The sequence below is a fragment of the Carassius carassius genome, chromosome 36 (assembly GCF_963082965.1).
Source record: "Carassius carassius chromosome 36, fCarCar2.1, whole genome shotgun sequence".
In the NCBI taxonomy this organism is placed as follows: Eukaryota; Metazoa; Chordata; class Actinopteri; order Cypriniformes; family Cyprinidae; genus Carassius; species Carassius carassius.
The window spans coordinates 29,684,152-29,710,415 of NC_081790.1; the positions used below are offsets into that span (position 1 = coordinate 29,684,152).

At 40.4% G+C, this 26,264-nt stretch overlaps 1 protein-coding gene across 1 annotated transcript; it reads right to left on the reverse strand.

Annotated features, from left to right (window-relative positions):
• Positions 1-5,796: 5,796 nt before the first annotated feature.
• Positions 5,797-19,166, reverse strand: LOC132117558 (tripartite motif-containing protein 16-like). The gene is made up of 6 exons (XM_059526922.1): positions 18,514-19,166; positions 17,522-17,617; positions 17,209-17,442; positions 10,433-10,592; positions 6,789-6,836; positions 5,797-6,596 (listed from the first exon to the last, which is right to left on the reverse strand). The coding sequence occupies exons 1-6, from the start codon at positions 19,081-19,083 to the stop codon at positions 6,046-6,048; spliced, it is 1,659 nt and encodes a 552-aa protein (XP_059382905.1). The 5' UTR covers positions 19,084-19,166; the 3' UTR covers positions 5,797-6,045.
• Between the last annotated feature and the right edge of the window lie 7,098 nt (positions 19,167-26,264).

A 26,264-nucleotide genomic window follows, 5' to 3' on the forward strand; every position in this document is an offset into this window, starting at 1 on the left:
GTACTAGTTGAGATTGCTGTTAGTCTCGATCGTTTCACGCAGGGGAAAATGTAAAAAAGACAGGAAAGTTTGCTTAACTTTTTCAAATACGCTGGACAGTCAGATCCCAAACAAGCAAAAATAGTTTCCGCTGATCAAAAAGGAGACCACGGTGGACACAGTAGCCTAGTATCGATATCTCGTTATTTTTCGACATAATATACATTATGTCTGCATTCTAATCTGCATTAAGCCACATTAAGCGTTCTTAAAATGGTTTTCTATGGGAGGAAAATGCTTAACCATTCATTTTATGGGCTCATCTGATTTTTTGTACATAGCATAGCCTATTTGTTAGGATTTTAGTATCATAAGGATTAGGCTAATAAATGCATGCACAATTATCCGTGAACTTGATTTGAACAAATGCCTTTCAACTTGTGTGTGCAAAATTCAGAATTAAATTAATGTGCCGAAATTTGTACAAATAGAGAGTAGGCTATGTAGGCATACTATACTGTTGTAGCCATTAAAAAAGTGGGTTTCATATTTGTTAAAATATTATAATGTTATTTTTTTCCATTTATGTTGATTTATGAAAAGTGAACAGCACGACCGAGTAAGATAGGATGCGCAATATGAGACATGGAGCGGGTCAGACATGATTTTGACCGTTGAAGTTGTTATAGAAAGCCTTTCTTTAAAGTGAATTTCGTTTTGTATAAATTGTATCTTAATTTTAATCAACTTTTCATCAACCAATTGCCTGTATTTAATGAATAGGCAGACGAAACAAATATAACGGAGGTGCCCGCGCGCTCACTTGCATTGCACGTCAACTAGAGCACATCCTAACTTAACGAAACTCAGTGTATGCCTCACACAGACATGACAAATACATCAAATACACAAAGCTTGAAATGTATAAATAATTGTCTCTTGTTTATTGGTACAATAATTTTGATTAGTTTTGGAATGGCAGTGATTTGCAGCTGGTAATGGATGGTAAAGAGGTTCTATTGAGTAAGATAGTGGCCTATCTTAAAAAGAATTTAACAAATGAACGTGAACTAGTTCGTTTTTAGATATGTGAACTTAGTTCATTTTTAAAAAAAAAAGAACTATGAACATGAACTAGTTCATTATCATCTGTGTGAACTGAACTTTGAGCTAGTTCTTTTTAAGTATGAACTGGCACAACACTGGTGTACGGTATACTGTCCATGTCCACAAAGGTAAGAAAAACATCATCAAAGTAGTCCATGTGACATCAGAGGGTCAGTTAGAATATTTTGAAGCATCGAAAATACATTTTGGTCCAAAAATAGCAAAAACTATGACTTTATTCAGCATTGTCTTCTCTTCTGTGTCTGTTGTGAGAGAGAGTTCAAAACAAAGCAGTTTGTGATATCCGGTTCGCGAACGAATCACTCGATGTAACCGGATCTTCTTGAACCAGTTCACCAAATCGAACTGAATCGTTTTAAACGGTTCGCGTCTCCAATACGCATTAATCCACAAATGACTTAAGCTGTTAACTTTTTTAACGTGGCTGACACTCCCTCTGAGTTCAAACAAACCAATATCCTTTTGTTTGTTATCTGGCTCGGTGTTCATCTTCAGTTCTCTCTTCACAGCAGTTCAGTCAGTATATTGTTTGAGTAAATGAATTACTCCGGGATATGATATGGTTTGTTTTAACTCAGAGGGAGTGTCAGCCACATAAACGTTCGTTTATGGTTTATGCCAGTACCAATAGTATGCGATGTTATGATTGCGGTGACGTGGGCCATAAACGCCTCACATGCCCGCATAAGGAGGAACAATGCACATCTACATCCCGCGACGATACGAGTAATACAGACGCACAGAGGCCAGAGCAGCAGGCTGAAAGAGCTACAGATGAGGCGAATGAGCAGCAGGAGGTGAGTGAAACTACTGATACTTCTGGCGGTGTTGGGGAAGCTGAATGTAGTAGGCCTAATGTAATACATACGGATGTGAGTGAGTGTGACGATAATGAACAGAATGATGCTCAAAGTGATGTTGAAGATTTGTGTGAGGATGTTACAGGGCAGGCAGGTATCTCAGAGGAGAACATGGCTGATGAGATGGAAGGGTTGTCACAGTGCACTGATGATGGTTTAAGAGATGATGAGCAATGGTCTGATGTTTCAAAAGTGGTTGATGATTTGTACACGCTTGAGCAAATCAACTCATTTCTTGACAAAACTAAAGGTAAAGCTGGTGTTGAGGTTTGCCATCATTTTCCAGATGTGGAAAAGTTTGTCTCCTCTGTTATGATGGCTAGAAGAATGAGTAGTTACGATGAGCTTTCACAACAAAAGCGTTTTCGCCTCAAAAAGCATCTAACTGTTATCAGATCTGGAAGGAAACCAGTTAAAGCAAGGGGAAAGACCAAATAATTAAGATGGATAAGTTTTCCTTTTTCTTTCTTTACTGTTTTCTCTTTCTCTCTCTCCCCCTTATGGAAGTTTTGAGGGTGGGGTCCTTAAACATAAATGGATTAAGGGATGGGAAAAAAAGAGGTTTATTGTTAGACTTCATAAGAATAAAGAACCCGAGTGTTGTCTTTTTACAAGAGACCCACAGCAATTTTGATAATGAAGCTGATTGGGGATTATGGTGGAAAGGAGAGAGAGTGCTTAGTCATGGGACTAATATTAATGCCGGTGTGGCTGTACTCTTCTCTCCTAATGCAAATGTTAAAATTCTGATGAAAAATGAACTAGAACCTGGGAGGCTGATGGCTGTCAGAGCTGAAATTAACAATTTCTCTTTTTTGTTTATCAACATCTATGCCCCTAATACTGGAGCAGACAGATTACAGCTCTTTGTGAAACTAGAGCAGTTTTTACAATTGCAGCAAACTGGTGATTTTATCATATTAGGAGGAGATTGGAATTGCACTCTAGATGTCACACAAGATAGAAATGGCGATGAGCCTCATATGCAGTCATCTTCTTGTCTGACTCGAGTCATAAAAAGTTTTAACCTGACAGATGTATGGAGAGAGAATAATCCTTTAATAAAGCAGTATACTTGGGTCAAAATTAGCAATGATAGGATTTTTCTACCATGGACCTAGACATCCTTAGGTCAGAATCCCTCATCAAAGCCTTGTGGTCTGCTAAGATCACTAAAGTTGGACATTTAATCACTGAGAGAGGATGGATATCTGCGGAAACCTTAGCCCTAAAACTGGGCATGAGGTCAGTTAGAGTGGCAGAGAAACTGTTAACTCAAATACGTGAGTCTTTACCATTGGATTTTAGACTCTCCTTGGAAACATCTGATGTGGACAGTCCTCCCTTCCCAGAGATGACTCTCTTGTTTGATACTGGAGAATGGCAGGAAGCGGAGGGCAAATTGCTCTCTTTTAGAACCCCTGAACTGAGCTGTTTTGGTGATGTAGGAAAGGAAAGAAGGCTCTTTATGTGATGTGTGTCAAGGTGACACATTTTCACACTCTTGAAAACGTGAAGGAGTCTAAGTGGCAAGAGTTTTTTGGAATGGGCGCCTCCCCTAAAGGCTGTTGGAGTACCCTGTACAAACCCCCTATTGAGAAAAGGTCTGGAGACCTTCAATGGAGGATAGTGCATGGTAAAATAGCTACAAACAGACACAGAGCACACCTAGATCCACCAGTAGGGGAAGAGTGTTATTTTTGTGGGCTGCAAGAAACAATTTTTCACTTGTTTCTTAATTGTTCAAGACTCCAACCGCTGTTTTATCTATTAGAAGATTACTGTCAGTCTTTGGGGGAAGTTTTTACACCTATATGTTTTATCTATTGTCCCAAGTACAAAAGGAGCAGTAAGCCAGTTCACATTTTAATACATTTTTTGTTTGGCCAGGCAAAAATGGCAATTTGGGTGTCGCGCAAAGGGAAATTACTCAGCACAGGATCAACTGATGTTATCTCGGTTTTTAGGGGATTACTGAAATCTCGAATCAACATCGAGTATGCCTATTACAAGCTTGTTGATGATTTGGAAACTTTCAGTCTCAAATGGTGCATAAATCAGTGTGTCTGTGAAATTGACCCTGATGGTTGTTTACAAACTAATGTTTAAAGTGATGTTTTTTTTCTACCTTTTCTTAAAAGGTGTGAACATTTTTTAAATCCTTTTTAAATCTTACCCTCCTCTTTTTTTAACTGCTGTGTTCTGATTAGATTTTGATGTTTTGTCTAATACTGTTTGTAAATAAAAAGATTATAAATCTCTCTCTCTCTCTCTCTCTCTCTCTCTCTCTCTCGCTCTCTCTCTCTCTCTCTCTCTCTCTCTCACTCTCTCTCTCTCTCGCTCTCTCGCGCTCTCTGCGAATCACATTCGTGAAGGGCCGGGGAGCAGCTGGCCTGTACAGTTAATGAATAACGGATCAACTACGACAGCCTTACATCGCCATACATGCCAACCCTCCCTAATTTTCCGGGAGACTCCCGAATTTCAAAGCCCCTCCCGAAAATCTCCCGGACCGACCTTTCTCCCGAATTTCTCCCGATTTCCACCCGGACAACAATATTGCTACACCATCCGTCACTGGGCGCCGTTTTAGACCAAACGCTTGCGCTCCCATGGCGTCTGTCGTTGCTATGCAACCAAACTGCGCTCTCCATGATGACGACGAAGATATATTTCTGGAGATGAGAAGGAAAAACCCGCCTGGAAAAAGTAGCGCACCACGTTGCTTCCATTATGAGCGTGCTCACCGCGGCTGCGCACCTACGGTTGAAATAATGACCTTGAGCGCGAAAAAGATGCGATATGTGAACGGCCCCTAGAAGCAGACGTCTGAAATGAAAGGCAAGAACAGCTATTTATTTAGCTTTAGACTGTTACATGAAAATTTAAAAATGAAATGTCATAATTATAATGTTTTGAGATATTACTTATGTAATTGTTGCATTAGGCTATGAATTAATAAATGTTTATTGATAAAATCTAGCTATTTCATATCTCTTCATTTACAGTAGCTAACAAATTAGGGTCTAACCTCCTGAGGAGAGGCCTTAAGGAATTGAATTTGTCAAATAAATGAATTACATTTTTCTTTGCGTTTGTGTATGTGATATTATATATGGCGACACATCGTTTGTGTATGTGATATATATGACGACACACAACCCCCCCTCCCCCCCGGGTCCTTTTTAATATCTCCCTAATTCTGAGGTCTCAAGGTTGGCAAGTATGTACATCGCACATCCTGCGATGTGACGTTCGTGGATTCGTACATCGTGATATCGATGCTTAAACGACACATTGTACAGCCTTAGTTGTAGTAGTTCTTGTGTTTTTCTTTTCTTCAGTGATTCTGTTTGTTAACAGCAGCTGTTCATCACTAATTCACAATCAGCACTTAGTTAATCACTTAATTACTTAACTGCACTCACAACTGTTAGTTTTAAAACTTAAATGGTCTTAAATGTCTGGTTTTATAGTGAATCTTATTTTTGTTAAGCAATAGTCTGATTTTATGGTTACACAGGACAACATATTATTCCTTTTATGATTCATATGATTTTTATGTTAACTGATTTTAGGACGAGAGAAAAAACTATAATGAGGTGCTTGATTTGTCTTCTTGAGATCTGCACAGAGAAGGAATAAAACCATCACTTTTGTTCATCAAGAGGGTAGAAGCTTTATTATATCAGTCAGAAAACAGAAATAACACATTGAATAAGTAAGATTAAAAGTATTTTTAAATAAAAAACTAATTTTGATCATGATTATTAATAATAATATTAATAATATATATTATTAACTAAATTAGTGATTTACATCAAAACAGAGGTTGAGAAAAGCACAGAAACACATGGTCACTCAGCAGGACTCTCTCACACACACACACACACACACACACTGATCTTACTGTTTATTTGAGGATTTATTACACATTTATTCTGACATTATTTCACTGAAAGAAGTTCAGCTGCAGTATTAATGTGATGAAGAGACTCTATAACATCTCACTGTTACTGATTCATCACGCAGCTCAAAGCATTATGGGTAGAATCTCTCATCAGTCTATTCTGATACATCAACACAGTTTCACTGATGATCTAGAGCCAACAGAAAACCCAGGATAGAGCGTCTGAGTGAATGTGGTCTGGACTGTGTGGATGAGGCTCATTGTGTCAGAGACGCTGTAGAAGGACAGAGTTCCTGCTCTGTGATCCACAAACACTCCTATTCTCCTGACTACATTCACAAACACTCCTATTCTTCTGCTGATGGGCTTCACAGAGAGAGCAGACTGTATGTTATTGTGTATGATATAGTATCTGGAGGGAGAGCAGAACAAACTCCAGGACTGATCATTATATCCAAACACACACTTAACACCACCTCCCTTCCTGCCGATGCTCTTATATGACACTGATATAAACACATCTCTATCTCCACTCCACTCAATCTCCCAGTAACAGCGTCCACACACACTCTCTCTACACAACACCTGATTCACATCAAATCTGTCTGGATGATCAGGATACGACTGATCTGTGTTAGTGTCAGTAATCACTCTGTTGTTCTCAGACAGACGGAGGTAATTATTCACTGTGTTCAGATCCAGAGTGAGCTGATGGGAATCTGATGGAGATAAAACACATCAGAATCAGGAATTATGAATCTGTTTGATCTTTTCATGTTCAGTGTATCATCAGTGTCTCAGTACAGATGAACAGATATCTGTGCACATCATCATTTACATCATCAGTTATTAAACTCTTCTACAGGGAGAACATGAACACACTTTTTCTGCTGGTTTTCTTACTGACTTACATTGTAGGAAGTCGTTCCTGGTCCAGAGATCAATGCTGGTGAATGTGACTGTGGAAATCAACAGACATGAACAGTGTGATTCTCATGATCCTGTATCTATTGCTAACACATTTCTAATATGATGTTCTCCATGATATGAGATGATGATGGACTGGTTTCTGAGAGCAGATAAATCTTTCTTTATTTATTTATTTCTTTATTTATTTCAAGGATAGCCCCTTGAGATGTGCCATCTCATTTTCGAGGGGGTCCTAACAATAATGATAAACAATACAAAATAATAATAAAGAGTAAGTATTAAAGATAATTCCAAACTCATAAACACAAAGACACACACTCATTCACATACCCACGCACACTCCAACAATGCTCCCCGAAACTAGCACCTCCCAGCCCCCAGCCAGTATTTCACAAACTTTGCACAGATATGGTATGATAAAAAAATATAATAAAAATACTGAGATACAAAAACACAAAATAAAATAAAATAAATCCCTCTGCGAAAAATAGAAATTGACATTTGCACACATAAGCATACTATACACCCCTTATGAATACAGCAGCTTGCATGCACAGGTAAAATATGCAATACATATTTATACAAAAATACACACATATATACAATACACTGGACCGTGAGTAATATGAGTCTTAAATTAGTTCAGAAACAAGAACAGGATGTTTGAAAATGGGTAATTAAAGATGATTTGAAAATATGAAAAGAAGTAATCATCCTAAGAGAGGGAGGAAGATTATTCCAATCTGATGGAGCTTTGAATTTAAAAGCACAACGACCAATTTCTTTACTGATTCTAGGAGTAACTAGAAACAGTTGACCCATGTGCCTGAGGCTGTATTGAGAGCTGAGAGGGATTAAATGGTCTTTCAGATATGATGGGAAATTAAAATAGAAACATTTGAAAATGAGTGTTAACCAGTGGAGTTGCCTTCTGTACTTCGGTGCAGGCCAGTTCAAGGACTCATACATTAAACAGTGATGGGTTCTATAAGGACACCTGAGCACAAATCTACATAGACTATTATATAATACGTTAAGAGGACTGAGATTAGTTTCAGAGGTGTTACCATAGATCACGTCAGCATAGTCCAATATTGGGAATATTAGTTGTGTTATAATTCTTTTCCGAACTTCTTGTGAAAAACAATCAGCCGAACGATAAAGTGATTTCAGACAACCAGATATTTTCTTAGTGATCGTATTAATATGATATTTAAAGGAAAGCCGGGAATCAAGCCAGAGGCCTAGATATTTAAGTTCTTCAATTTTGTCTATAGTTGTTCCATCAAGAAGGGTAATAGACCAGTTAGTTAACAACGAAGGATCAGGTCGAGTGCAAAACAACATGTTATATGATTTTCTCTTATTCAGGAGAAGCTTGTTTGACAAAAACCATCTTTGAACCAAATTGAAATCAAATTGTAAAGAGTTTTGAATTTGTGAGATGTCAGAACTGGAAAAGTATAATACAGTGTCATCCGCATATTTGGCAGTCAGAACAGATTTGAGAAAGATCATTAATGAAGATTGAGAACAAAAGCGGACCTAAGGATGAGCCCTGAGGAACACCTTTATCAATGATCTTGAAATCTGATTGACTTCCCAGGATGGAGACACACTGACTCCTATTATGAAAAAATGAGTTAAAAAATAATAGAGAGTTGGAGGAAAAACCAATAGCATACATTTTATCTAAAAGAAGATAGTGATCAACCATATCAAATGCTTTTGAAAGATCTATAAAAATAGCACCCGTAAGCATATTGCTGTCAGCTGCGGACAGTATGTCATTAGTAAATTTTAAAAGAGCGGTAGTAGTTGAATGGCAGGGTCGAAAGCCTGATTGGTGTGGAGATAATATATTATGATCTATAAGATATGTAGATAATTGATTAAATATTAGTTTTTCGAATATTTTTGCTATACTATTGATAATAGAAATTGGTCTATAGTTATTAGTATCTGATGTGTCTCCTCCTTTATGAAGAGGGATTAGTCTAGCACTTTTCCATGATTTGGGTGTTTCACAGGTTGCGAAAGATAAATTAAATAAGTCAGCCAATGGAAATGACAAAACATGAGAGGCAAGTTTAAAGAACTTAAGTTCCAGACCATCTGGACCAGCACTGCATCCAGAGTTTAGACTATCAATAACCCGCTGAACATCGACTGGAAAGATCGTTTTAAAACAAAATGAGCCGCCACACCTATTCTGAGTCGATTTAAGACCAACGCTCGTGTAGCCAGACAGAGAGCTGCCAATTGTAGAAAAGTGCTGGCTGAATGCCTCTGCAATTAATAAGGGTTCACTCACAGTTTGATTATTTATTCTAATATGCATAGCAGAGCTTTTTGTGGATTTTTTGGTAATATCATTAATTCTCTTCCAAAATTTCTTCGGGTTCTTAAAATCAGTTAATAGGTGATCCTTATAGTAATTTGCTTTAGCATTTCTTGTCTTGGTTTTACATTTGTTCCTCAACTCCTTATATGCATTCCAATCATTAGAGTCCTTTGTGTTGCGGTATTGTTTCCAGGCCTTGTCCCTTTGTTTGAATAAATATATGAGATCACCCTTGATCCAAGGTAAATGTCGACCCTTGACCTTAATTGATATACAAGGAGCATGCTTGTTGATAATCTCGAAAAACTCGTAATAAAAAAAACTCCAAGCATCTTCCACAAATGGAATTAATTGAAATCTCTCCCAGTTTATGTTTAATATATCCTGTATGAAAAGTACAGGATTAATTTTATTGAATTGTAAAATTCTGTCATGATGGGAGACTAAAATCCAGTCAAGCAAAGATGAGGAACTAGGACAGACTCTAGTAGGTTTAGTTATGAGTTGAGTTAGATTTATACTGTTAAAGAGATTACGATCTTTTTGCGAGGAGCGGTCAAGCGAATTAGAGTTGAAGTCACCTAATATGATCAATTCACAGTTATCATCTAAAGAATTAATGGTAGACAAAATACAATCAGTAGTTTCTGCTGGTGCAGATGGAGGTTTATAAATATTTCCAATGATTAAACGTTTATTTTCATGAAAAATAATTTTAACGAAAAGGCCTTCAAAATGTCGGGGATTCTCATTCGGAAGAACAAGTTCTGCAGTCAGATTAGATGATATATATGTTAAGAGGCCCCCACCTCTTGAACCTCTATCGTTCCTAAATACAACATAATTGTCAAGTTTGATTTCGTCATCAGAAATATTGCTGTTCAGCCATGTTTCAGATAGAGTAATTACATGGGGTTTATTATAGGTAAGCCAGGCTCTCAATAAATCCAATTTCGGTGGCAAACTCCTAATGTTCAAGTGAATAACATACATCCCTTTAGCACAATTCATCAAAAAATAACTGAATAAGTAGGCCTATGTGTATAATCAGGCAGTGAAAATGCACACAGAGCATCATCGCAAATTGTGGTATATAACAAGTGAAATGGGTGGAGAGAGAGGCAGAAGGAGAGCAACAGACACAAACACACACGCACTCACACATAGACCAGACAGGAAAGTGCATACGGCATAGGAACCAGCACATACCGCTCTATCCAAATAAGTAATAATAATAATAAAAAAAAAAAATAACTAAATTCACAATCTCCAGGACTTTACCTCTGTCTGAGATCTTCTTGAGCTCCTCTTTGCAGAAATCCTCCAGTTTGTCTCTCAGCTGATGGACAGATTCTCTCAGAGCATCAGAAGAGAAGAGAGAACTGAAGAGATCATCATTTACGTCTGTAGATTCAGGAGGTGCTGAGAGAGACTGGAAACTCTACAGAAAACAGAAATCAAACTCATCAGCTCCACACTTCACTCAATAACCTGCAGGAACATCAGATTTGATCTTTATTAGCGTTCCTCAGTCCAGCACTTTCACAGCATCAGCTTCATTCTCTTCACACTCATTACATCACACTAGAGCTACAGATTCTAGTATCCACCACATACACTGTTTGTGAGCTTTCTAGGAAATAGTTTAGATGATAAATCATCTGCTAAGAACATAAATGTCCATCTAACAGCTCAAGGAAATCAATGGAGACTCATTGTAGAGTTCAGTAGATTTGTTCAGGAAAATCAGCTCAAAGATATGATTAGATTGACCATCATGAGAGCAATTCACAATACTGCTGCACTAATATACATTAATTCATTTTTAATGCACAGATAACCATGAGTTAATGCACAGCTTCTTAAGAACTAAATCATTCATTAATGATTACTACATCAGCAACTAATCAAGAGTCTGTCTGATTAATAGATTAAGTATTATATCAAATGCTTTTAATTAAAAGTGTTAACCTGTATTAAACCCAGTGTTGTGCCTGAACGCGTTCATTGAACGATAGTTCATGAACTCGTTCATATTTTGGGCGAACGTGAACTGAACGTGCTGTATTACTGCCTGATGAACGTTACTGTCAACTCGTTCATTCTGGTGTCTGTGAACGGCACGCTCTCTCAGGTTAACTTCGTTCAATAGGGTGCCAGATTTCTATAGAGCCTTCCAGGCGAAACCCGGCTAAACACACCATAAACAGGTCTTAATATGTAGCGGAAAAACACCCACGCTGAGTCCCAATTCGCATATTATCCGTCCTAAATAGTATGCGAAACTAGAATTAGTACGTCCCAAATCATAGTATGTTGAAAAGAGTATTCCAAAGATACCCGGATGGTCTACTATTTCCGGTTAGAATTCGAAGTGCAGATCAATGCACACTCTAAGTGCTAATATTGCCCACAACCCATTGCGTGCGGGAGGTTCTACGACGACGCAGCCCTGCTTCTTCACTCCTCAACTTGGTAGAAGAACACAAAATGTATTGTGAAAAAAAACGATAAGAAAAAAAGATGGGAATTGTAAATAAAATTTTATTGGACATACAAGAATGAATGAAACGTTAACAGTTGTGGTGTGTGTAACTAGGCAACCACGTTGTCGTTCACGTTGCATGACGTCATCGAAGTATGTCCCAGAACGTGCATACTCTTTTGCTACACACTCAAAAGTATGTACTTTTTCCTCACAAAAAAAGTACATACTTTTAGGTCGTAGTATAAGTAGGCGAATTGGGACTCAGTCCCAATCTAGCAACACCAGCCACCATCCGCCGCATGCGTGACGCGTCATCAAAAAAAAAAAAAAAAAAAACTATGGAGGCGACAGCAGCATGTAGCAAGAAGGCGTATGATCATTTAAAAGAATTTTATTATGTTTATGACAAGGTCGGTGAGAATTGGAGACAAAGCATTAAAGCAACAATGGGGAAATGCTGTCCCCTCAATGCTAATGTAAACCCTGGTTGGATAAGGATTCAAAATTGGATATGAAGATGAAATCTGACCAGTGTTGGGAAAGTTCACTTTCTACATGAACTAGTAGTGTGAAGTTCAATTCACAGATAACATATAGTATTGACTAATTTAATGTGTTAATTACCACAACGGGTCAAAGCTATGCATTTCAGCTTACAGTTATCGGCTTTAATTAATCATTAGCTAATGATTTGTAGATGTGGAGTATTGGGTTTTATTATGAAAAGGGGGTTTTATTATGAAGCGCCTTAACAGGAAGTACCGGAACTACTAGGTGCTCGGGGTCATGTGATTGAATGTGAGTTGAAAAGAAAATGACGCAATAATAAATGCTGTTCAGTTGCTCTACAATGTGTCGCTTGAATCTATGCCCAAAAACACGACATGGTGTCAGAAGTCGGGCGGCAGTAAGAGCTTAATCGCCGGGGAGTGAAAGTAAGCTGGGACTGAAAAAGAAGGTTTTATCGGGAGAAAATAATGTCGGATACAAAGGAAGCGGGAGCAAGCGCACCGCATACGCTGCCTCGCAGGCTACCGCCCCAGCTACAGATAAACAGCGGCAACAATGCTAATGCAAATTCACCCCCGAACGCCACATTCACCATACAGCCTCCCGAAGTGTTTGATTTTTCTAAGCCTCAGCAATGGGAAAAGTGGATACGGAGATTCGAAAGATTCCGTCTAGCCAGCAATCTGCATCTTAGCTCAGAGACTAACCAGGTAAACACGCTCATCTACTGAATGGGGGATGAAGCGGATGACATTCTTCGAGGTCAAGCTTTATCGGACGTGCAAAGACAACAGTACCAAGCGGTAAGAGACACTTTGGACATATATTTCGTGCCCAGGAAAAACATTATCTACGAAAGAGCCCGGTTTAACCAAAGAGTGCAGCTAGCTAATGAGACTTTTGACTCAATTGTCACCGCACTTTATGCTTTGGCGGAAAACTGCAACTACGGTGCACTACACGATGAGTTAATAAGAGATCCCCTCGTCGTGGGACTCAGAGACACTAGCTTAGCTGAGAGATTACAAATGGACAAGGATTTGACGCTGGAGAAGGCAGTAAATCAAGCCCGGCAATCTGAAGTCATAAAAAGGCAACAAACAGACATTAGAGGAGAGTACAACACGGAATTAGACGCTGTGTCTATGAAATATAGAAAGCAACAGCATCCAAAACAACAGTAACCAAAATACAACTCCCCAACTCAGCCAAAATTCACAACGAATTCCAAAACACCAAATGAGAAATCCTGCTACAGATGTGGTAAAACACCTGCACATGCTAAAGTTCAATGTCCAGCAAAAGATGCGACCTCTCATACTTGTGGTAAAAGAGGACATTTCAGTAAGGTGTGTAAGTCTGTTAAATCCGTGCATGTGATAGAAACAGAGAAATATAATGACACACCCATGTTCCTTGGTTCTGTGGACGCAAGTTCAGACCCCTGGTATGCAGATCTTACCATCAGAAACCACAAAGTCAGATTTAAGATAGACACTGGAGCAGATGTGTCAGTTATCCCAGCCCAGATGTACTACAGCATAAATCAAAATGTGACAGAGTTACGTAAACCAGACAGACCATTGTTTGGACCTGGCGGCACTCCTCTCAATGTATTGGGTATGTGCAGAGAAACATTGTGCAAAGGTGAAGAAGAAATTGAAGAAAACGTATATGTTATCAAAGATTTGCACATAGCGCTGTTGAGCAGGCCGGCAAGTGTCAAGCTAAACCTTGTGTCTAGAGCAGATAGCATAGACATGAAAGAGTTAAATGAGAAATATCCGAAGCTGTGTCAGGGTTTGGGGTTAATGCAGCAACCTTATACTATTAAGCTGAAACCTGACGCTGTTCCTTTTTCCCTGGCCACACCAAGACGTGTCCCCATTCCTTTGTTGGGAAAAGTGAAACAGGAACTGGAAAAAATGGGACTGGGAGTCCATGGGAGTAATCAGCAGAGTTGAAGAGCCAACTGAATGGTGCTCAGGTATGGTCCCTGTGCCAACCAAAAATGACTCAGTGCGCATTTGCATGGACCTCACTCACCTCAATGACGCAGTGTGCAGAGAGAAGTACATCTTACCTTCAGTGGAACAGACACTGGGATCCCTGGCTGGAGCAATCGTCTTCAGTAAGTTAGATGCAAACAGAGGGTTTTGGCAGGTCCCGTTGTCACCAGAGTCAGCACATTATACAACATTCATTACCCCTTTCGGACGCTACCATTTTAACAGACTTCCTTTTCGGTATAGCCTCAGCCCCAGAACATTTTCAGCGGAGAATGTCAGTGATTCTGAATGGGCTACCAGGCGTGGTTTGTCACATGGACGAGACGACATACTCATTTTGGGGTAAGGACCAGCAGGAACATAATGTCAGACTTCACACAGTGTTTCACAAACTGCAAGAGGTTGGTGTCACAATAAATATGGAGAAATGTGACTTAAGCAAATAGGAGGTAAAGTTCCTTGGACATGTTTTGTCTGCGGAGGGAGTCCAACCTGACCCGGACAAAATCAGAGCAGTCAAAGCAATGAAAGAGCCGTCAAATGTCAGCGAAGTGCGCAGCTTTCTTGGGATGGTCAACCAGTTAGGTAAATTTATTCCAGGACTGGCTGAAAAAGATAAGCCCCTAAGAGATCTCCTTTCATAGAAAAACCAGTGGGTTTGGGGCTATGCACAACAAAAAGCATTTGATCAGCTGAAAGGTGAACTGACATCAACTCCTGTTCTCACACTCTATGATCCAAACAAAGATCTTAAGCTGTCTGCTGATGCCTCATCCTATGGGCTCGGTGCAGTCCTCTTTCACAAAGAAGGTGAGCAGTGGAGACCGGTAGCATACGCCTCACGCTCCTTAACTGAGACAGAGCAGAGGTATGCACAGGTGGAGAAGGAGGCGCTTGGATTAACGTGGGGATGTGAAAGATTTAAAGATTTCCTCATCGGGAGACACTTCTCCATGGAAACTGATCACAAGCCACTTGTTAGTCTGCTGGGACTACAAGCCCAACCGAGCTTCCAACCAGGATTCAGCGGTTCCGACTCAGGCTCATGAGGTACAGTTACTCCATCACACACATTCCAGGCAAAGCACTCTTCACAGCGGACACCCTTTCACGTGCACCTGTCGAACAGGATTCAGATTCTAAAACTGCAGCAGATCTAATGGCTGACACAAACTTCTACGTCGATGAAATAATCAGAAGCCTACCTGCTAGCTCAACGTACATCACACAACTGAAAGAACAACTAAAGACAGACAGCACATGTTCTGAAGTCATGTCATTGTGTCATAGAGGCTGGCCAGATTACAGCCATCTCACAGGTCCAATCAGGCCTCACAGAGACACTTTAACAGTACATGATGAACTGCTACTGAAAGGCACCAGACTCGTGATTCCTACCACTATGCGCAACTCTGTTCTCATAGCCTTACATGAGGGACATCAGGGAATGTCTAGGTGCAGAGAGAGAGCTAGAGAGAGAGTGTGGTGGTCTGGTCTGAGTGGGCAAATCAAAAAGCTTGTAAAAAACTTCACCACATGCGTTAAGGAACGTGCCAATTCAGTGGAGCCTTTAATGCCCGGTGTGCTCCCTGAAAGACCATGGCAAAAAGTTGGAGCTGATCTTTTTACGCTTAACAACAGTAACTATGTTCTGGTGGTGGACTACTATTCCAGATTTGTGGAGATAGCAAAACTAACGCCCACAAGATCTGAAGATGTGGTAGTACACCTAAAGTCAATCTTCTCCAGACATGGCATTCCAGAGCTTTTCTACAGTGACAATGGACCTCAGTTTTCTAGCCAGCTGTTCAAAGACTTTGCAGCAGCATACGGTTTCAGTCATGTAACTAGCAGTCCGAAATTTGCTCAAAGCAATGGTGAGGCTGAGCATCACGTCCAGACGGTGAAAAGACTTCTAAAGAACTGTTCCTCAGCTTCCCTCATTGCTCACTCCCAGCCTGCCAAATGAGGCTACAGTGGTGAAGAAAGAGTGAGAGAGAGGAGACTAAAGGACAGTTCAGTGTTCAACAAAAGACATCGTGTGAGAGATCTTCCTCAGCTTTCTCCTGGACAACCGGTGTGGATCAGAGACACCAAGAGTGAAGCGACTGTCATCTCGCTTCATTCTACACCCCGCTCATACATCGTGGAGAGCACTTCAGGAGTCATCAGGAGAAATAGGCATCATCTATTGCCATTACCTGAAATCACACCAAAGGTTCAAATTCCAAGTACACCAGTCTGTCCAACTGAGGACACCAGGCTCACACCTAACTGTTCAGAGTCTGCAGTTAAGACTCCAAAGGCAGTTTCCCCGGGTCCTGTCAGAACCAGGTCAGGTAGAAGTGTCATAAAGCCTCAAAGACTGGACTTGTGAATACAAAAGAGTTACCGTAAAGGAAAGTGTTCAATAAGTTGTAAAAAGTAAAAGAAAGAAAAAATGTTTTCATTCATGCAGTAAATGTTCATTTCAGTCTGCATTCATCTCCTAAAAAGGGGGATGTGGAGTATTGGGTTTTATTATGAAAAGGGGGTTTTATTATGAAGCGCCTTAACAGGAAGTACCGGAACTACTAGGTGCTCGGAGTCATGTGATTGAATGTGAGTTGAAAAGAAAATGACGCAATAATAAATGCTGTTCAGTTGCTCTACAATGTGTCGCTTGAATCTATGCCCAAAAACACGACAGTAAAGATATCATTATGTTATTATGTGTTAAGGCAGATTTATTAACTCAATGTTCAGTATATGTCTCTATGGTTAGGCGTTTGCTGTCCTCACCAGAGTCTGAGGTAATGCAATGTCAGAGAAGCAGCAGGACGTCACTTATACAAGTGATTTAAAAAGAAAGAAATGTTCTGACATGAGACCCATTAGAGCAAGATTTCCAGAGCTGAAAACCATTCATCTCTTTCATAAGAAGATGATCAGATGAGAGTCTGACTGATGATTATATAACAACACAATCATGAAATGTTCCTCTGTGAGTCTCTGTCACAGCAGGATCTGCTCAAGTCCACTATGATCCTGTTCTTCTAGATCTGTGTTACCTGCAGGAACTGGATGTGATCCTGTGTGTGTGAAAGCTCCTCCAGCTCAGCGTCTCTCCTCCTCAGATCATTGATCTCCTGCTCCAATCGCTCCAGTCGTCCTTCAGCTCGACTCACTGCAGTCTTTTCCTGATCTCTGATCAGTCGTATCAGCTCAGAGCGGCTTCTCTCAATGGAGCGGATGAGCTCAGTAAAGATCCTCTCACTGTCCTCCACTGCTGTCTGTGCAGAGCGCTGTTAGGACACACAGTGATTCAGCTTCAGTGAGTCTGAACTGAGACGGACACAAACTTCTCTTCTTCTCCAGACTCACCTTATGAGACTCCACAGTCTCTCTCAGCTGCTGAAGATCTTTCTCTCTCTGCTGGATTCTCTGCTGGAGCGTCTTCTGTGTCTCCTTCAGCTGCTTCTGCAGGACAAACAGATGATAGTCAATCTCAGAGAAAACTACTGCCACTAAATCATCATGAGAACAGATGAATCCAGTAAAAGTGCAGCTGATAACTAATGACTGTAGGTTCAAACTCCAGAAGTGATGATTGATCATTTACCAGCATCACACAGGAATTAAGACCTGTTTCAAACTACAAGTGTAAGCATAAAAGTGAAACAGACACAGAGCTGTATTCTGTGTAATTAGCTGAGGAAAATAAATAAACAAAGTAAAGCTATAAATGACTGAAATCATCTGTATTCAGTCAGATTTACTGAACAGAAAGTTGTCTGTCACTGCATTTATATTGTATTTTGACTGATGAGAGTCTATATGTTGTCAAAGAACGGATGAATAGTTCACTCCTGTCACAACGCTGTGTTGTTAGTACACATGATGATGAAGGTTGTGTATGGAAAATATTTTTGACTGACATTTAAACTCTATATGATTATAGATTCTATATTAAAAAAGGTTTTTTTTATTTGGGCTAGTTAAATGAATTTTCAGGCTACCAGAATCTGAAGAGTACCTGCCTGAAGGGGTACCAGGGATTATTTAATTTTGCGAGCCCTGCACAGCTGAACTAAATGATGAAATCCAATCACTAACCACAAGAATGAAAATGGTGCAGACTGAAAACAAAGCACAAACTCTGTGAATATGTGACAACTATTAAGTTGCTGAATCAAAGCCTATTTTATGAAAGATTGTGCTGATAAAGGTACACAATGTATTTTCAGCAAACTCTTCTTGCAGCTGCTGTTCATTTCTGCTGTCGTGTGAATACTGTGAGCGGTTAATATGGTGCTGATATAAACACATATCAAAAGAGTGTCAGCAATATTTCATCAGTGTCTAGTGTTATATACCTGTTTCTCTGTCCTCTGTGCTGCAGCTGATACAGTGTCATGGTTTTTATGTTCATCCATACACAGCACACATATACACTTCTGATCAGTGCGACAGAAAAGCTCAAGGAGCTTCTCATGTTTCTGGCAGATCATCTCCTGCAGTCGTCCAGTGGCTTCAGTCAAACTGTGTCTCTTTCCTTTAAACCAACTCTCATGTTGCTCGAGGTGATTCTGACAGTAAGAGTTCAGACACACCAGACAGGACTTTACGGCTCTGTATTTTCTTCCAGTACAGACGTCACACTGAACATCTCCAGCCCCAGAGTCACAGTCAGCAGAGAGTCTGGTCTTCTTCAGTTTCTCCACCACTTCAGCCAGCATGGTGTTTCTAGATAAAGCAGGTCTTGGACAGAAGGTCTGTCTACACTGAGGACAGCTGTAGACTCTCTTCTGATCCTCCTGATCCCAGCAGTCTGTAATACAGATCTTACAGTAACTGTGTCCACAGGGAATGGCCACTGGATCCTTCAGCAGATCCAGACACACTGGACACATGAACTCATCCTGAGAAACTCTGGCTTCTGCCATTTTACTGCATTAATACAGAGACACAAACACACAACAGCTCAACCACACTTCAGTTTCTCTTTTCCTGAACTCGTGTGATTCTGTTTCCTGCTTCTGTGTTTGAGTCACGTGTGTAAAACAGGTGTGTCTGTGAGTCTGTAAAGCAGCTTCCTCATTCCTGATTTTAGTTTCAACACATCTGGCTGTTATTAAAGTACAACCCGATTCCAAAAAAGTTGGGACACAGTACAAATTGTGAATAAAAGCAGAATGCAATGATGTGGAAGTTTCAAATTTCAATATTTTATTCAGAATACAACATACATAACATATCAAATGTTTAAACTGAGAAAATGTATAATTTTAAGGGAAAAATAAGTTGATTTTAAATTTCATGGCATCAACATATATCAAAAACGTTGGGACAAGGCAATGTTTACCAATGTGTGGCATCCCCTCTTCTTTTTATAAAAGTCTGCAAATGTCTGGGGACTGAGGAGACAAGTTGCTCAAGTTTAGGAAAAGAAATGTTGTCTCATTCTTGTCTAATACAGGCTTCTAGTTGCTCAACTGTCTTAGGTCTTCTTTATCACATCTTCCTCTTTATGATGCACCAAATGTTTTCTATGGCCATTTCAGTACCCGGATCCTCCTTCTACGCAGCCATGATGTTGTAATTGATGCAGTATGTGGTCTGGCATTGTCATGTTGGAAAATGCAAGGTCTTCCCTGAAAAAGACAACATCTGGATGGGAGCATATGTTGTTCTAGAACTTGGATATACCTTTCAGCATTGATGGTGCCTTTCCAGATGTGTAAGCTGCCCATGCCACACACACTCATGTGTCAGAACCTGGGGCTCGAACTTGGGTCTCTGAAGCCAGAGTCTTAATATCTACCGCTGAGGCACAGAAGTTAGTTGAACCCAATAGTCAGATGCCTTCTTAACTTAACTCAGAAGAGTTTATTTAACAAAAACAGCAAATATGAGCAAGAGCTGGACTGGCAGACAATGAGGAAACAGATGGGCGGTTCCGGCTTCTCTCTCTCAGGCGATTATCCAGCCGGATTGCTTGATCCATAAAAGTTTTCAGATCAAGAGCAGGTTCTCTGGTAGCCAGATCATCCTTGATTGCCTCTGACAGACCATTCAGGAAACACACCGTGAGGCATATTCAGCTGCACTGCTATTACCTTGACGGAGGCTTGTCGGCCACTGAAGGGGTGATCGAAGATTGTTCACCTACAATGTTGGTGATCCTCTGCCCATCTTGACTTCTGAGAGACACTGCCACTCTGAGAGGCTCTTTTTATATCCAGTCATGTTGCCAATTGACCTAATAAGTTGGTCCAAATTGGTCCTCCAGCTGTTCCTTATATGTACATTTAACTTTTCCGGCCTCTTATTGCTACCTGTCCCAACTTTTTGGAATGTGTAGCTCTCATGAAACCAAAATTAGCCAATATTTGGCATGGCATTTTAAAATGTGTCACTTTCAACATTTGATATGTTATCTATATTCTATTGTGAATAAAATATAAGTTTGAGATTTTCTAATTATTCCATTCCTTTTTTACTCACAATTTGTACAGTGTCCCAACCTTTTGGAATCTGGTTTGTAAACACAAAGACCATGACTAGTTTAATCAGGTGTGCTTAATTAGAGATCAAACTAAACTCTGTAGGAAAGTGTCTCTCCTGGACGAGAAATGGGGAAGCCTGAAGATGAAATGTCTACTAGATGTCAGTCTCAGACAAACACTCAAGCAGGACAATAGCTTTAACCTCTTTGGCAGTCAAAGTATCGTCCCTGGAGTCAGTCTCCTTTTTGGTAGCTGTAACTATTTTCTATAGCCTAAATGAGCACTAAATGAGAAAATATGATATTTAGGCAAAAATATACATGCCCTGTGTCTGCTCCAGGCCCCGAGTCCAGCCCTGTAAGTTTCCAGTCTCCAGATCCCCCATGGCCAGTTTTACAGCTCGGGACCAGCCTTCCGGGAGGGAGGAGTAATGTCACAGACAGGTACTGTTCTCCTGTTCCTTTTGAGTTTTCCTTATTTGGATGTTCCTCTTCTTGTGTTTGAGGCAGAGCGGTCAGAGGTTGGAGTTATATGTAGGGGATGTCCTTGAGCTCGCAACCCGGGTGAGCTATCATGACTCATTCCTGGGCACCTGTTTTTTGCTGAGGCTGGACGAGAACACAATCCGCTGCACTCTTCCTGGTGATTTCCCCTTGATCGAGCTAATAAATCTGGTCCTCTGGTTGAACAATTCATGAACAGACAAAATTTCCTCATCCAGTCCCCTCAGGAATGAGCCGTGTTGCATCCGCTCACCCCGTGCCAGGAACCTCTGCATACCACACCAACAGCTCCTCCTGCCTGCCCAAACCCAACCACCCCAGTACCCTCCCGAGCTTGGCTGTCTCCCTCAGCCCATCAATGCGGTAGCCTGTGGCGACGTCAAGGCCGCTGCGTTCAACAAAGCCAGTGCCACAGTGCACAATTCCCACTTTCAACGCACCAAAGACACAAGCACCTGTGACTTCTATAGCAAGCCATATTTATATTAAATCGCTCTCTCCTCCAGAGCACCCTCCATTGTCAGCCCCCTTCTAAAATATCCTAGACATGGTATTAAACTCACTTTCATAATGCAAAAAGACGTAAGATCTCCATTCTGGAACTCGGAAAGCAGTTCAAACCTCCATATTTTTATCTTGAGCCATCCCATAGTGCCACCACACTACAAATAAAACAACAAAAAGTCATATATATATATATATATATATATATACATTTATTCATATATTTATATATATATATATATATATATATATATATATACCGTGACATCGTCAGATCAAACATCGGACTGCATCAGGGCTCTGAACCGGTTCAAGGAACAAAAAACAAAAACTGGAAAGAAATGAAACTGATAGGAACATAACCAGAAATTAACCAAATTAAATTGTATAGTTGTAGTATTAGGCCTTCATTAAAGTGAAAATTAATAGCAAGAAAACAGCTTGTTGTGTTTTAAACCAGCAAAAATGGCAAGTCAGTGTAACAGAACATGAAACAACATGGTTACACACCTGCAGCGCTTCCAGTAACAGGGAAAACAGAATAAAACTGTACACATAAAAATAAATATATAGGCTTATGCATGAAATATAGTTAATTTATATCATCAATAGATTAAAAAAACAAATTAAATGTGCTGAGTTTAGGTTCATTGTGACATGATCCAAAGCTAGATAGTTACACTATCTAGATAGTTATTGTGGGAAGTCGTCGCCTAATGGTTAGAGAGTCGGACTCCCAATCGAAAGGTTGTGAGTTTGAGTCCCGGGCCGGCAGGAATTGTAGGTGGGGGGAGTGCATGTACAGTTCTCTCTCCACCTTCAATACCACGACTTAGGTGCCCTTGAGCAAGGCATTGAACCCCCAACTGCTCCCCGGGCGCCGCAGCATAAATGATGAACACTGCTCTGGGTGTGTGTTCACTGCTCTGTGTGTGTGCACTTCGGATGGGTTAAATGCAGAGCACAAATTCTGAGTATGGGTCACCATACTTGGCTGAATGTCACTTCACTTTCACACAACATATTTTTTCTACCTTGACATCGTAGCCTGTTCTCTATTTAGCTTAGTTGTTTATAACATTTGTAAACATTTGGCTTTACCGGTATTTTAGCCTACATTATTTCTAAAGGTAACAATAAAATGCAACGTATAGCCTACGCCGCTTTCGTTTTTTCCTCTTTAAAACACAATTTTATACAGGTAGCGTTTAATCATTTTTAAATATCTTGAAAAAAATTACTTTAATGTCTTTAAAGCATTGAAAGATTTTCTTTTATAATAATTTTTAGCTAAAATCTAGAAAATCTAGATGGTGCTGTAGTAGCCTATTGGATATGAATAAGTGCATGATTGCTACCAGATCAAGACTCTCTTATGTGTTTTTCTTTTTTGAGTAAAGAAAACTCTGTACTTTATTAATATTACATCACACATCTTCATTATGGTGACTGGAAAAATTTCTCAGTGTATAAACTTAATTTCCACTTTTCAAAAATACATATATGTACCAGGGATGGCACCAAATAATTTTTAACAGGTGCTGAGGGGGTGCTAGATCATTGACGGGGAGCTGGGCCACTCAGGGCTCCAAACTCATTTTCCCCACTGGTCGCTCTTTTGCAACTAACTTTCTTGGTTCCTTGCACAAGCACAGTTTATTTTTTTTATTATTATTATTTTCTACAATATGCTATTAATTAATGCATGCTGATGACATTTTTTCATAGTTATATGGAAACGAAAATGGTTAACATTCAACCCATTCTGAAAGCTTCTGATGCTAGGATAGATAAGGAGGATTCAGTAGCAAGTGAAATCTTTTTTATTGAGAAAACAAAGAGTTCTAGTGGTGGGTCAGGCGGGAGCAAGTGCACGATAGTCCTCTCCTGGCAGCACAGGGATGCAGATGGGCAACCAGTCTTCCGTGGAACAGAATAACGAAGCGGCCATGAAAACAACACAGGAACCAGAACAATATCGCGGGAACAAGACAGCCAGGGACAAGACGACTCACAGAAAACTCCAACGATCTGACAAAGAAATTAAGTGAGATGAGAACATATATAGGCCGGTGAAAGTGACTGCATCTATGAGTCGTGACGGGGGAGGAACCGGAGCAGGCGGAGTAATGTGGGAATTAAATACTGGCTTTAATTTGGAAACATGAAACACGAGTTGAATCCTCCCATACGCTGGAGGTAGTTTGAGGCAGACTGTTACCGGATCTAAGATCTTGGCAACAGGGAACAGAGCAATGAATTTAGGAGCAACCTTATTACACACGGAGCGGAGAGGAATATTTCTTGATGAAAGTTACACTCTTTGACCTACGACGTAGATGGGAGGCCTAGACTGGTGGCGATCGGCTTGAGCCTTGGTGCATGCTCCCACCTGGAGCAGAGTCTCACAGGCCCTGTTCCATGTGTGATGACACCTCTGGACGAAGGCATAATCGGAGGGGACTGCGACTTCAGATTCCAGACTAGGAAAAATAGGAGGCTGGTAACCTAAACTAGCTTCAAACGGAGAGAGGCCCGTGGACGACACTGGTAATGGGTTATGTGCATACTCAACCCAAGAGAACTGTTGGCTCCAGGAGGAAGGATTCTTGGACACCAAACTTTGCAACACTCTCTCAAGATGAGTTGCTCCCCATTGCTCTGGGGATGGAAATGCAAGGACAGACTCACACTCGCCCCCAGTAATCTACAAAACCAGTGGTGGACAGTAACGGAGTAGCTTTACTTCGTTACTGTACTTAAGTACATTTTTCAAGTATCTGTACTTTACTGGAGTAGTTTTATTTTGAGTAACTTTTACTTTTACTTCACTACATTCCAAAGCATAAGATTGTACTTTTAACTTCACTACATTTCATAAAACATATCGTTACTCCCTATAACAGGGATCCTCAAATCTGGACCTCGAGATCCACTTTCCTGCAGAGTTTAGCTCTAACCCTAATCAAACACACCTGAGCATGCTAATCAATGCCAATCAATGTCTTTGAGATCATTCGAAAATCGCAGACAGGTGACTTTGGTCAGGGTTGGAGCTAAACTCTGCAGTGCATTGGACCTCCAGGGCAAGATTTGAGGAAGGGGGCCCTATAATATATCACGTGCTCCGACACGCAGAAGCGGTGTCTGATTCATCATGAACGAACTCAGTCTTTTCAAAATAAACTTTTAAATCGGATCGCAAATCGCACCGAACGATTCGTTTACAAATTAGAATGATCCGATTGCAGCTGTTCTGGAGTCGACCACTCACTGATTCAAATGAACCGTTTAGTGCGAGTCTACAGAAGTAGGAACCAGGAGATCTTGTGAGCGCGCGTGCATCTGATGTTGCTAAAAGTAAGTTATTAATGTCGAAATTTAGGATTAATTATTGTAACTGAAAATCATATTTAGGTCAAAATTGTCAGTTGTTTGGGAACTAAATCCGCTGTAAAGAGTGATCTATTTAAGCCCACTCAAATGCTCGAGTGCAGACGATGCAGACACATCAATCATCTCTGTGTTTTAGGTAAAAAATAAAATAAAATTAACCATTAAACTAACACAGATTAAATAAAATAACTCATGCATGTTCAAATTCCCCGCTGCTGTAATATTAACAGTTTTATTAAAATGCTACCATGTGCTATGTGACGTCTGATTTTATATTGTTTATCAACAGTAACGTTATATTGTTTGGATTAACTAGACGAGTAGACAGACATGAATGTTTATTCATAATCGTACTGAAAATAAGTAAATATCTTTTTACCCCCCAAGTACAAATATAAAAAAGTTAATAAAATAAAGATTGATGTCCTATATAAGAAAATGATATGAGATACTTAGTCTTGTTTCCTGTGGGGATCTAAATTAAGTGCATTTTACTTAAGTAAAATTATATGCCAGTGTGGTAATAAAAATAATCTTAGCCTACTGTAAATAGGATCTATTGCTAAGAAAGTATGTTAATTTCACTTAGTGTAAATAGCCACTGATGTATTTCTCTTACTCTATTGGCAGATCATTTGTAAAATAAGACAAATGCACTTAAAATATTATTATTAATATTATTAAATATATATATATATCCGTTCGTGGCCTCAGGCGGACTTCGGCAGCAGCCCCACTAAGTCCATCCCGATCTGCTCGAAGGGCACCTCAATGATGGGCAGCGGTATCAGCGGGCTGGAGGGAGGGGTCTGTGGTGAGGTTCGCTGGCAGGTTGGGCAGGCTTGGCAGAACCGCCGGACTTTGGCCTCTAGGCCCGGCCAGTGGAACCGGTCTCGGAGGCGCTGGGCGGTGTTCTGAATTCCTAGGTGTCCTGCCATAGGGTGTGCGTGGGCTATCTCCATCACCGTTTCTGTCTTGCTGCTCGGGACAACCAGCAGCGTCTTTTCCTCCCCCCTCCGCTGTGCGACACAGTACAGCAGGCCATTTTTCACTAAGAAGTGAGGAGTGGGGTGGGGTGCCGGTAGGATTTCTCTTCTGTCCACCACTCTCACTTGGCCCCAGCAGTGTTTTAATCGGTCGTCCGCGTGCTGCTCTTTGGAGAACCCTCCAGCCCCCGTCACCTGTTGGTACAGATCATAGTAGAGGTTAGGAGTT

Excerpts from the sequence above, each read along its gene's own strand:
- LOC132117558 (XM_059526922.1), bottom strand. The coding sequence starts at position 19,083 with ATGGCAGAAGCCAGAGTTTCTCAGGATGAGTTCATGTGTCCAGTGTGT. Across the intron at positions 10,593-17,208 it reads ATCACATCCAGTTCCTGCAG|AGTTTCCAGTCTCTCTCAGC; the intron begins GTAACACAGATC and ends TGTTTTCTGTAG. Across the intron at positions 6,837-10,432 it reads CAAGAAGATCTCAGACAGAG|TCACATTCACCAGCATTGAT; the intron begins GTAAAGTCCTGG and ends TGATTTCCACAG.